This window comes from Solanum tuberosum, unplaced genomic scaffold (genome assembly GCF_000226075.1).
Source record: "Solanum tuberosum cultivar DM 1-3 516 R44 unplaced genomic scaffold, SolTub_3.0 scf00087, whole genome shotgun sequence".
NCBI lineage: Eukaryota > Viridiplantae > Streptophyta > Magnoliopsida > Solanales > Solanaceae > Solanum > Solanum tuberosum.
This window is the reverse complement of record NW_006239017.1, coordinates 1,332,211-1,345,568: the sequence shown is the minus strand read 5'-3', so window position 1 is coordinate 1,345,568 and position 13,358 is coordinate 1,332,211. Positions and strand designations below refer to the sequence as shown.

Below are 13,358 nucleotides of genomic sequence, written 5' to 3'. Positions count from 1 at the left end.
TGGATCTCCCAGTCATTTAAATGTCTTCTGAAGTTAAAGCTCCATCCATAGGGTGTCCAAAATTATCCAATGGTCTTTTGTTGATGAGAGACTAATGCATAAATATTGGGAACAGATTTTCCAGTCTTCCTGTCTCATGCCATTCATCTTTCCAAAAATCAGTTTTAGCTTTGTTTACCACTTTAATCATAATGTTTTGATAGACCTCCATAAACTAACTCCATAGGGTGTCGTTATTTCTTCCGTCAACTAGTGGTCTTCCTCATCATACTTAGCATTAATAACATTCCTCCATAGAGTCTGGTTCTCATTACTATACTTCCATAACCGCTTCATTCTACAGACCTTGCTTTGGAAATTCAAGTTCTTGATTCCTAATTCCCCTTGTCTTTTCCCCAGTTATCACTGCTTCCCATTTGACCAGATTATAACCCTTCCTTTCATTGTTTCCTTCTCTTCCTCCTGATCTTGTCCAATCTATTAATAACCCTTTCTGAAATGGGGAAAACAGAGATCATATAGGTTGGGAGTGAATCAAGGACCGAGTTGATGAGAGTTAGTCTGGCTCCCCTGGAGAGATTTTGAGTCTTACATCTTGCCAATTTCTTTTCACATGTTTCAATTACACTATTCCATATTTCAGTTGATTGTGATTTTTCTCCCTGGAGCATCCCTAGACAGATGGTGGGTAGATTCCCCAATTCCCTACCTAGGATTGCATTCAAAATCTCCATGTTTTGCACCTCATTAATAGGATATAGGAAAACTTTTCCTCCAATAGATGCGAAACCTAGAAATCCCTTCAAAAAGTACCACAATCACCCCAAGGGTCCAGAGTTGATACGATCCTCTTCAGCATCACAAAGTAGCAGAGTATCATTAGCATATTGCAAGTGAGTTATCTATAGGTTCCTTTCTCCAATTCTAGCCACACCAAACCTCTGAGCCACCCATTCATGTTTGTTGTTTTGATCATGCTATTAAGACCCTCCATGGCTATTAAGAAGAGAAATGGTGACAAAGGATTTCCTAGTCTTAAACCACTTGTGCATGGAAAAATCCTGCCGATGAGCCATTGATAAGCACTAAGAATCTTACCGTTGAGATGCAGTATTTGACCCATTGTATCCACTTTTGGCCAAAACCCATTCTTCTCATAGAATCCCATAAGTACTCCAAGTTAACATGGTCATACATCTTCTACATGTCTAGCTTACACAAGATTCCAAGCATTTTCTGCTTTAGTCTAGAGTCAACAACTTCATTAGCTATTAGCACTGCATCCATGATTTGTCTACCTTTGATGCAGGCCATTTGTTGTGGATCAATCAACTTGGCTATCACCGCTTTTAACCATTTTGCTGGTACTTTGGCAAATAACTTTTATATACATTGGTCTAAAATCCCTCAACTCTTTGGCTCTTTCTTTCTTTGGAATGAGAGTTAAAAAAGTGGACTTCTTTCAAACCTTTCGTGTTCATGAAAATTCTGAAAGGTCAGCATGATGTCTTGGTTCAAAATCTCCCAACATTTTATGAATAAACTCACTGTGAAGCCATATGGGCCGGGTGTTTTGACTATTGCACATAGTTTTAGACATCTCAGAACTTCACTCTCCTCAAAAAACCCTCGTAGCAGCTCCTTTTCCTCATTTGTTAGTCTGGGACAATTAGGAAACAAATAAGTTGGTCTCCAGCTTGTGGTATCACAATATAACTTTCTGTGATATTCCCAATTTCCCCTTCAATTCTTCCTGGATCTTGAGATAATTCTCCCTGAATCATGAGTTGTTCAATGTTGTTGTACCTTTTGTGTGCATTTGCCATTTTGTGAAAAAAATTGGTGTTTCTATCACCCTCTTTTAGCCACAATGACCTTGACTTTTGCCTCCAAGATATTTCTTCATTTTTACTCCAACAAACTTGTTGCCCTCCAGTCTGTCTCCTCTTCGGTAAGCCTTCTTTCTTGCATTATTTTGTCAAATCGGTTAGTTTATTCAGTAAATTCCTTCTTCTTGTTCTCAGGTTTCCTTGTTCACTCTTGTTCCATTCCTTTAAGCTTAGTTTTTAGAGCTTAAGCTTGGATGCAAGAATGAAATTCGGCTTTCAAGTGGAGTTGAAAGAGCTCCACCATTCCTTAATTCTCATTAAATCCTTTTGTGCCAAGCTACCAATTTTAAAATTTGAAGTAGTTTTTGTTCTTGTTTCACCCTCCCTCTTGTAATACAATAGGTGAGTGGTCAGATCTTAGCCTCTGCAGTGGCATTTGTTTTAAATTGTTGAAGTTTTCATTCCAATCCTGTCAATCCTAGAGGCTATCTCCTGATTATCCCCTTTAAACCAAGTATAATTGTTGTCTTCAAGTTGTATATCAATCAGCTTCAAGTCTTCAATGACATCAGAGATTTTTCTAATACCCCTTGATCTTCTTAGAAAGTTTCTCTTTTCAGAGATGAATCTGGCAAAAAGTCAAGTAAGAAATCCTAACTTATGGTTTTTGGCTTACTTCATCATTTTAGCTTTAAAACCAAGTGCTTATAAGCACTTTTTTAATTTACTCCAACACTCCTAAAGTGCTTAAAAGCTATTTTGGATTATAAGCTATTTTGGCTTTAAAAACACTTCAAATAAGCCAATCCAAACAGGCTCTCAGTCTGGTTAATTCGGATTAATCCTAATTGATACACAATATCATTTACAATATTCTTATTTTAGAATAAAAATGATAAATAATGACCTTTAGAATATTCTTAACATAAGGCGAATAGTTTGTCAGCATAGATGGAATTTCGTCTCAGAAAGAATCCATGATGACCACTATAAGGGACAGCAAAGGTCATAAAATAGTTAAAATTCTACCTCAGATTCAGTTATAAGTGAAGAACTGTAATGCCTGATTATGTTGGCTACTGAACGCAACACCAAACGCCGGAAATAAGGTTCTCCAGATTCTCCTTCAAGCTGCTCACAGGAGAATGTATAAGATACAAAGAAAATAATGAAGCAGATTCTTGTGAAGACAGCAATTCAAAGTGTATGCTTAAATCTGCTTCACTGAGACTAAATTCCAGATGGAAGAACTATCACCTCAGTATCAGTACGAAGTGATGTCATCAGAAGTGAGCATATCTGGCGACGGAGTACCTGCAATTAGAAGTTACCAAATTGAGAATGGATAAAACCAATACAACTAGAACAAAAGATGATATCCCTGTACCTCTTCATAAGGAACCAACACTCTGAACAACACCACATAATTGGATAAAATAAACCTGAAAAGAAATAAAGCAACATAAGAAAAACCAAACTATTATATAAGTTAGTCAACTTCTACAGAAAACTCTTTCAGACTCATTCAGGCCATCTACATAAACATGTTTAGTTGCCTCCTCCTACAAACGCTGGATAAAATAGTACAGCTGCTACTTTAGCTCATGCTCTAAAGACTAAAACATGGCCTACTCTTATATAGCATCAAGGCTCTCCAGCCATGGACAATCAAATCAATCAACTAAGTGCAGAAGGATGTGGAATGCAACCATTATCCACCGAGTTTCGAAACATGCATCAGCTGGCCCACAATTTCACGATGTGTGTGTGTGTGTGTATATATATATATATAATGTACGCATAACAAATTATGTCAATAACTCAATCATGATATGTATTTGGGAAAAGAATGGCAAGACTTTCAAAACTCCACTAGTTAGGGGATGTAGGAAATTAATGTATTACTCAAAAGTTGAATAAGTAACAGTTTTTACAAGCTTAATTTAGCAAGTACAGCAATTTTTTGAAGAGGTAACTATTATAATGCTACAAATTCATGTGATACACTCCACAAGCATCAAGTAGAATTCATATCTAAGGGGACAGAAGAATAATATCTAAAAGGTTAGATCATTACTCAAGTATATCAAGTGCAAATGTCCGTTGAATGGAACTGGCACGTAGCCAAACAGCCTGAAGTACAAAACAAACATAATATCAAGGAGGAATCTAACACTTAAATTTGCAATGGAAAGCACAATTATAATGGATCACTTTCAGAAAGGAGACGGTCCAAAGATTTTGAATATCTTTCAAACAAGAAGAAGAACCACTCATATCGGCACATACAGATCCACCTGCAGCAAGAGCTGTCAGGTCCTCAAGCAACCGAAGTGCGAGCTTTCCAGAATTAGTTAGGATATCCCTCATCAGTGATGGACCTCCAGAACAAACCTCTTGCTCCAATGACCTGTTCAAGTATGTCGCAGAAATTGAAATTCGTAAATCATAACATCAGACTTCATAAGACAAGTACGCAAATTCTTTAAACTACCCAACTAGATCAACCACTAATATAACTTCATGAATGCCAGTAGAATAGCATAGCTTGCACAGAAAAAAATGATCTTTCATTAAAAAAGGAAGATTTAGTCAATAAGGAAGAGTACAACAAGAGGAGAAGATGTCCTTGAGGCAAAATACTTGAAATATAAGATTTAAACAAATAGAGTTCTTTATGATCACTCATAGATTAGTGTAGGTGCAGTACTAATAATGACTAACTACGCAGGCATGGACAGTGGGAATATAACACACAGTTAACACAGTAGGAAATACTAGGTATGTTCAACTTCAAGAAGCAAAGACAGGCCAGACCACCCAATAGACATCTATTAAGTTGCTGAATCACCATGAGTGGAATATAGTAATGAGTTGTTGGACATGCAGAGAAGAGGACGGAAAAAACTAAATTCATTATACTATCAGGACATGTACTTATCATTGAAAGAAAAAAAGAAGTTATCAGGATGTGTACATACTCTAGATGATTTATATTGCGATTGACATCACTAGTAACTGAACTGCTACGAGAAATGTACACTCCAGAACCAAATTTCCCAGCTGGAAGTGACTCAGCAGAAATCACGCGGTCAAATATCAATGCCACAGCTTGCCTAAAAGTTGCAGCAGCAGTACTGAAACAATTTTCAAAGTATGAGCACCCAAATGAAACAGGACATAGAAAGGGAACAGCCAACTTAATGCATTGAACTTTCACCCTTTAAACTCACTTTCGCACACTATCAGAGGATCTATTGTGTTCAAGAAGGCGAAGAATGATACCAAGAGCTTGAGCAGTGTATTCCTGAAAGTTATAGAAAAGTTAATGCATATCCAGTTCGAAAAGGAAGACCAACCACAATTCTCTTAAAATTAGATTTCCCACCTTAAGAGAAAACTGGGAACTGTGGATGGAATTAGAAGAAGGATTTTTCTTAAGGTTGCTTCCCCTCATTTCTCTCCCTACCTTCCTTCCATTACATGCTATCACATACTCACTAGCTATAACCTAGGCTTTTATCATTCTTTAATATACAGCTGTATGTTATTTCTGTTATACAAACTTCTACATATCAGGTTTCACAATCAAACAAATGTTTTAAATTCATTAACCATGAACACAAGTTCTGAGCAACACTCCATACTCACATAAAGGTTTTAGAACAAAGTTATGTGCTTTATAATACTGCCACTCACATAAGACAGAAAATTACAGATATTAGACATGGAGTCAACATTCACAAATCAGATGCAACAGGAAGGTGCCCACAAAGGATATTGTTGTCCATCACAGGCCCTCAAAAGTCTGACAAAATTCCAGTTTTTCTTTTCAAGGAACATACGAAACTAGATTAAGCATACATGAATAAAAAGTTTTGCACTTTTCTGCTTCGGTAGATTCAGGCAATCACTTAGTTGTTCAATGTCCTATAGCACTGATTCAGCCATATCTCAGAAACACATGGAACAGCCAACTAATTACTATTATAATCAAGATAGGCAAGAAATAAACAATTACCTCATTATCAGGTTGTAAACGAGATTGAAATATAATGAGGATTGTCTGCAAGGTCTTAAGTTGAAGACTCTCATCAGCCATTTCCCCGTGCTGTGAAAAGATTTAGAAAAGAGGCAGCTTTTAAATGATGCAAATATAGAGTATAGAAGCAATTTGTTATGTTTGAACTCAGAATCCCGGCATTGGTTTCTATTCGGAAGTATTATAGCATGGGAAGAACTAGTAGGTATACTATTTTTCTTATGACAAGAGAAACCCGCAGCCACTACCCTTTGGGTGCGCACAGGGTAAAACCTCCGTTCCTATGCAATAGCTCACAAACCACATAGGAGAGGTAACCGCACTAGGCAAGCCTGTTATGACGAGCTTGACCCAGAAGGCAAACCCCTTGCTTTTACTGGCAAGGGGTTTCGCACTTGAGACCTCCAACATGGAAGTCCCAAGTCCAAACCACTGGACCATCTTGAAGGACTAGTAGGTATACTATTTTAGGTTACCTGAAATCCAGCATAATTTGCTTTCAATACCTTTTTTATCCAGAAAGTTTTTTTTTTCTTTTTATCTTGAGAAGGGGCTTTCCTTTCATGTTACATTAGGTGCTCAAAAGGCTCCTTCTGAGAGATTTAGCAGCATGCTTCCTAGGGATGACAAGGTTCAAAAGTTTGGAGAGGGGACCCAAAATCAATTATAGATATATTGCAATGAAGATGAACCGACTCAAGAGAACCCCATTTCTATGAAGATTTAACTGATTGTGAGCTCTAGTTTATATGTTTACCTTAGACTTGACTGCTCTAGCAATCTTAAGTTATGGCAATTGGTCAATGGGGCACCTGTTTATATCCAGTTACATGGAAAAGGTAGAGAAATATATGTGAACTTACATCTTTGAGGGTGTCGAGAATCTCCTTCAAAGCTGAAGTAGCAACTACATCGTGAGAAATGAGTTTTTGCAGACAAGAAAGTCCAATGACGCTCATTTTTACAGTCCTAACTTCACAGGCCATCAAAAATATCTTTAGTATATCCTCGTTATGTGCTATCTCACTCGGGCTCGACAAAGATCTTAACTGCATATATGCAACAAACTAAAATTGAAACAATTATCATTTTAATTTGCTGTTGAAAATGAAAATGAAGAAAAACCTTCAAAATAGCGTGTTCGGCAGCATCTTTGACGGCAGGATATCGCCGGCGAGCTTCTGCCGATAAAGCTCGAAGATCTGACTCCAACACTGCCATCAAAGCCATCTCTTTTGAAACCCCCTCTCTCTCTCTCTATCTATCTCTATCTCTATCTCTCCTAATAAAACAAACACGTGAAGGTACAAATTATGATCTTAAATCATGATTTTGGAACTTCAAATAAGCCCGAACAACAATCCAGCCACTCGAGAACAAAGATTAGACACATCTAAGACTTATGATTACATTTACACCACTTTGACAAAAGTGAGAACGAACCGTAAAGAAATCAAACGACACCGCAAATACATTCACAACTAAAAACAAATGAGGGTTAAAACATTTGAAGCAAAACATATTAATTAAGGGTGTACAAAATCGAACCGAAAACCGAACCAAACCGCAAACCGAGTCAAACCGAACAAATACTTTATCATACTAAAACTAACTTTACACTTTTTTTTGAGAAGGTAACAACTAAACTAACTTTAACTTTCTTCATGACATAACATTGTCAAGCAACCATGACTTCAATAAGAATAGTTATCTTAGTATTTTAATTTCTGAACAAGTTTATTGCACAAGGATGTATGAAGTTAAAAAGACTCCACCTCAACAAAAAATTCAAATCGAGATAACAAATAATCAGTTTTGAGGTCTTGTTATCTGGAGATCTGGAAGTAATATAATTTTGTATCAAGGAGCTGATTATAAGTATCCTTATTTCTCTGAAAATAGCTTCGAGAATAGCAGTGCACAAGATGCTACCCCAGACTTGCTCATGGGTACGGAATAGCATATGACTGATGCGGTAAAATCTGATGCATCAGACACAAAATCTCCTCCACGTGTAATCCAGGGTGTAGGTTCTCCAGACAGAGTCCGATTTGAATTGCCTCGAGAGGCAGAACATACTGAAGAAACAGATAAGTTGCTGGAAGGACTTGGTCCTCGCTTTACCGATTGGTGGGGTTGTGAGCCACTGCCTATCAATACAGATCTTTTGCTAGCTATAGTCGCTGGGTACAACAGACCTTTCCGTCTACATCCTTATGGAGTAAAACCTAAATTGACAAATGATGAAATGACAACACTGAGGAGACTTGGTCGACCTTTGCCTTGCCATTTGTATTAGGTAAGTTTAATCTGATTTCAGACTGTTATTTAACTAGAAAACACTTGCTATACTTGCTCATGTATTTTTATCAGGAAGAAACAGAAAACTCCAAGGATTGGCTGCTGCAATTGTGAAGCTTTGGGATAAATGTGAAATTGCAAAAGTTTCTGTTAAAAGAAGAGTTCAGAACACGAACAGTGAACTGATGGCAGAAGAGCTGAAGGTTTGTGAAATTAGTTTAGTCCTTTGATGAAATACTTCTGTTTTTATTCAACACTTTGGTCTTTTCTAGAAACTGACTATACTTTGTAAAACTATCCTATTGTGTTTCAAATAAAAGTAAACTTTGCAGTGGCTGACTGGAGGAACCTTGCTCTCGAGGGATAGGGAATTTGTTGTCATCTATCAAGGGAAGGACTTCTTGCCCTCTGCAGTCTCTTCAGCAATAGAAGAACGGAGAAAGCAAGTTTTTGAAGTGGAAAAGCGGAATGGTTTAATTCATCAGTAGCAAATGCTAAGGAAAGGAAACAATCCACTACGGGAAGTGTTTCTGATGATGGACATGCACACAGAAATAACCAGAAAGGTGTCCAAGAAAAAAATGAACTTACTTCCATGGATGCTGCTATCAAGAGAACTGCAGATAAATTAACCACTATATGTGTTCATAATGGTTGCGTCTGTAAACTTTCTTGCAGATTCTAATATTTATGTTTGCATGTCAGGCATTGGAAAATAATGCCGAGGCAGAGAAGCTCCTTCTGGAGCTCAAGGAGGATGAGGTGCCACAACAATCTGATATGGATAAAGAGGGAATAACTGAAGAGGAAAGATTCATGTTGAGGAAGATTGGCTTGAGAATGAAGCCTTTCTTACTTCTTGGTGAGTGCCTCTGTACTGCAAGCCTATTTCTTCTGCCAACACATTTATGGAAGTTGACTAATGTTTTTTTCTGCTCAAACTCAGGTAGGCGGGGAGTCTTTGATGGAACAGACAAGAACATGGACCTTCATTGGAAGTATAGGGAATTGGTGAAGGTAATAACAGGGAGGAAAAACATTGAAGAGGTCCACCAAATAGCTAGGATGTTAAGAGGCAGAGAGTGGGGGGATACTAGTTGTTGTTGAGCGAGTTAATAAGGGTTATGCGATCATTGTGTTAATAAGGGTTATGACCAAATGGTTTCACTATGCACGAAGGAAATGAATCTATAGCATATATTTCCTTTACTGCAAAATATCAACTAAAATTTGGAAAAAGTACGCTACAATGGTAAGGATTGTCAAGATCAACGATGGACTGAGAATTTAAAATGGCATGGACAAAACAGAGAAATGAGAGAGAAGCAAACATACAGTATGACTCTGGAGGGATGTATTTATTACATATGACAAGATAGAAACTACGGAACCCTCCGAGCAAAGTAGAGACGTGGAGGAAATTCTAAGACATAGTGCAAGGCTTTTTGAGCAGAGGCAACAGGATAACTTAACTAGTAGATAAACTTAAGTACTTTAAAATTTATCCTTAGAAGAGCAAATTTTATATAGTAGGGAAGATGAGTTCTTAGAAATTGGGTCATTACGTACAATGCGTACGTGTCTTGGTTTTGAATTTCGCTCTAAATCTGAACATAACTCTGCTTTGATGATAAATGTTTTACTTACTATTCTACTGTTGTAATTAGCAATTGTGAGGCTGATAAAGATGGAAATTAATAAGCCTGTTTCAGGTTCTAAAAATTCGCCCCTCATTCAAAATTATGGAGGCATTCAAGCACTCTCTAAGTATGTTATGAAGAGTGACAACGACATGATCTTGTGATTGCTGGAAGTAAAATCTTACTTTGGTGTCAGCTCCTTAATTTTTGAGTTAAGATTTCAATTTTCACCATTTTCCTACTTCTTTTGCATCATTTTGATGCTCCTACTAATAATTCATTACTTCATCTAAGAAAAAAGTTCAATTTCTATAGTGTGTTATATAATTAACAAAAACAAATTGATGTTTTTCTCTATTAGATCCGTTTTAATTTTATGAACCTATGTGGTGCTTGGACACTAATCAGTTCTCAATTTTGTTCGACCGAAGCTATATGTACTTTGAGAAATTTCATATCTGAAGGACCGAATCTCGGTTGTATGTCAGCTTTGGGAACTGACAGATATGTTCTAGTATGTGTTAATGTCTACTTATATCAACATGATCCAGCTTACTTAGTTCATTATTGATGATTTTAAAGATTTAGGAAGAGGTGAGATGGTATACTTTAGAAATTCCTTTTTGGCATTTCCAGGAATAAGAATATTTACAAGCATGCACATGAATAACTCAACTCCTAAAGACTAAGCTTCAATCACTAACTGGAGCTTAAACTCTCTCCCACAATAAAAGTTTATGCGACAACACTTGGCTTTACCTGAAGTTAAGATGTTAACACGTGTATTATCAATAGTAGTCGTAGATGAAACTATGGATGTAATAACTGAGGATGTTCATGCTATTATTGTTCCTCTATTTGTTGAAAAGATTGTTCTACCTCTTACACATAAGCAACTAGAAACTAGTTTAATTTTCATGTCATTACTAAAGGAATTAAGGAGTCCGCTGATCCGCCACACTTCCATAATGGAAACAAGGTAGCACACGTTTAGGTGAGCCAACGAACATATCAAGCTACAACAAAACCAAGTCGTCTTTTTGCTATATCCACCCTAGTGGGTACTATCTACGATAGCTTATGATAGAGGAGGAAAATGTATTATAAAAAAAAGATCCACTTAGCATTAGTACTGAACTAGTCTAGAAAATATGGGAAACATCAGTATATATAATATTTCGGATGGTAACATGGGTTACTGTAGCATGGGCAATGTAACTAATGTTTAATATTAATATATAATATCTTCCTGTCCGACATATATATATATATATAGCATTATGATAATTAATAGTAATACAATCTGGCTGGTTTGGCTACCTTAACTTCTCATCTATACTCTTTTGTCTCATTTTTTTCCTCTATCACATCTCTGTTTCTTCTCTGTGATTTGATACCAATAATATGGCATCAGATTTCGCTTTGAATAAATGTTTTTGATATTTGGATAAAAGTAAAAAGGTATTCTGATCCTTTAAGACCTTCAGGCGGACAAACAAACAAGTTGTAAATATATTTTTTAACCTTTTAGCAACTATAACTCCCTTCGTAATTATCAGCAAAACCCCAATAAGCCTAACAAACTGGAAACATGGACTAGGCATTTTTACAATTACAAATACAACAATGCAGATAGAATAGGACATCCTTATCATTAAACTACAAACTAACAGTAGAATAGATAATAAGAGTATGCCATACTTAGACAAACAACTCCAACATAGTTGAATTCATATCTCGATTAGTGGTAGATTCAATTAAGACCATCAATATGCATCAATGACACTCGGAAAATTTCTGAAAAATCATGAAAATAACAACCTTAGCAAACAGAGAAATCAATGAATAAAATAACAGATCAAATAGATGAAGAATCGATTAAGTCACTTTTTCCCATCAATTTAACAGAAGACACATATCACAAATCCGGACTTAGCAAGCACGGAAAAACATTATTTTGACAAAAAAAATCTCCATATTTAGGATCAAAACTCACAAATCGAGATGGCCTTTGGGTACTTGAGAAGTAGAATATTCTGCCTACGAATTCAAGAAATTGAAGGAGAAGATTGACATCTGCAACAATATTGAAACCTATACGAAAAGAGAAGATGAAAACTGATGAGATTGAAAAAATCTAGGGTTGAGCATCATCTACACAAAATCAATAGTCAAGTGGTGGTGGTTGGCAAAGCTCAACTTACCAGGGAAAAAGGTTGATGACCATAAATTTTCATGGAGAGCAGCGTAATTGTTTATCAAGAAGTAGAGTCTGACGTTTAGTCCTCTTCAATGGTGCCTTCATCCCAATTCAGCAAATTGATTTTCATGAACTAGGTTTTCTTTTATTTTGTTGTTTATTATTAGAGGGAATAGTAAAATGTTATGAAAAGAAATCAGAGGGAAACATAAATTGGTAAAAAGGGTTTTGATTATTAGTGGTAAATTATTTTTATCGCCAGTAAAAGGATATCTTTATCTGCTAATGTTTAGTTGCAGCTAATATTTGGGATAAATTTATTAAATAGTGTCAAATGTCTAATTACCGCTAAATAATTATCGTTAAAGGTCCTTTTTCTAGTAGTGCTTCTCCGAGATACGCAACCTATCTCTATTCCTCCTTACTGAATGACCCTGACAGAACATGAGGAACTAAAGGAGCAATTGAAAGATTTGTTGGATAAGGGTTTCATCTGATCGAGTATCTCTATGGGGTGCTCTAGTTTTGTTTGTTCGAAAGAAAGATGGTTCACTTCGTATGTGTATTGACTACCGACAATTGAACAAGGTTACATTTAAGAAAAAATATCATCTCCCAAGGATAAATGATTTTTTTATCAACTTTTAGGAGAAAGTTACTTCTCCAATATTGACCTTCGGTCGGGTTATCACCAATTGAGGGTCGGGTTATCACCAATTTGAGGGTAAAGGAAGATGGATATTAACCATTCTTTATGTGTTATAGTTACAATTTAAGCTCGGTTGGATATGATGTCTACTAAGTACTAGTGATTTGGTACTCACTCTACAGTTATGCATCCACCAGTTTCTAGCACAGACCTTCACATTTGTGGTTAGCATTGATCAAATTTGTGTTGTGCTCCTTGCATCTGGAGGTCTATCTTGGATTTGTCTTTCTAGTTTTTGGACAGTGATGTATTAGATAGACATTATTCCTTGCATTAGTAAGCTTTTTTACATGTGACAGTAAGTCTAGAAATGGTTGTTTACTATTTTTGCATAACTTATGAAAAACTTGGATTTGAATCTAGTTACACTACCATTCAATTTAGTTGCACATTTGTCTAAGGAGATTATGTGTTTCATGTAAAGAATGGCTTGCTTATTGAGGGATTATGATAGGTGTCATCATGACCCTAGATTTTTGGACTTCATAAATGTCCATAGAAATGAAGATGATTCTATTATGAGTGGTCAATTGAACTTGAACAATGGATCTGCCATTGTTAGTTGGTGTCAAGCTTGTTTCAGTAGGTCTAGAGATTGTGAAAGCATATCTTAGCCATTATAGAATTCCTTAGGTTC

At 36.3% G+C, this 13,358-nt stretch overlaps 2 protein-coding genes and 1 pseudogene across 6 annotated transcripts in view; 2 read left to right on the top strand and 1 right to left on the bottom strand.

Annotated features, from left to right (window-relative positions):
• Nucleotides 1-12,167, bottom strand: part of LOC102606077 (protein MON2 homolog) — a 68,643-nt gene extending 56,476 nt beyond the window's left edge. For 3 of the 5 annotated variants that reach the window (XM_006347340.2, XM_006347341.2, XM_015308809.1), the window contains exons 1-12: nt 12,017-12,167; nt 11,809-11,906; nt 6,997-7,153; nt 6,735-6,920; nt 5,851-5,940; nt 5,063-5,136; nt 4,811-4,966; nt 4,119-4,239; nt 3,907-3,962; nt 3,217-3,271; nt 3,087-3,143; nt 2,859-2,960 (exon numbers count right to left, since the gene is read on the bottom strand). In XM_006347340.2, coding sequence (XP_006347402.1) covers nt 2,859-2,960; nt 3,087-3,143; nt 3,217-3,271; nt 3,907-3,962; nt 4,119-4,239; nt 4,811-4,966; nt 5,063-5,136; nt 5,851-5,940; nt 6,735-6,920; nt 6,997-7,101 — 1,002 coding nt within the window. In that variant the 5' untranslated portion in view covers nt 7,102-7,153; nt 11,809-11,906; nt 12,017-12,167. Of the gene's footprint in view, nt 1-2,858; nt 2,961-3,086; nt 3,144-3,216; nt 3,272-3,906; nt 3,963-4,043; nt 4,240-4,810; nt 4,967-5,062; nt 5,137-5,850; nt 5,941-6,734; nt 6,921-6,996; nt 7,154-11,513; nt 11,610-11,808; nt 11,907-12,016 lie in introns of those variants that run through there. The other 2 variants (XM_015308808.1, XM_015308810.1) reach the window with 2 other exon arrangements.
• On the top strand, nt 7,803-8,335 carry LOC107057747 (chloroplastic group IIA intron splicing facilitator CRS1, chloroplastic-like). The gene has a single exon (XM_015308811.1). It carries the CDS (start codon nt 7,835-7,837, stop codon nt 8,168-8,170), a length of 336 nt encoding a protein of 111 aa, XP_015164297.1. The 5' UTR covers nt 7,803-7,834; the 3' UTR covers nt 8,171-8,335.
• LOC102605960 (chloroplastic group IIA intron splicing facilitator CRS1, chloroplastic-like) lies at nt 8,358-9,584 on the top strand (annotated as a pseudogene).
• Nucleotides 12,168-13,358: the final 1,191 nt, after the last annotated feature.

What these genes read in the sequence shown, in the direction of transcription:
- LOC107057747 (XM_015308811.1), top strand. Translation starts at nt 7,835, where the DNA reads ATGACTGATGCGGTAAAATCTGATGCATCAGACACAAAATCTCCTCCA.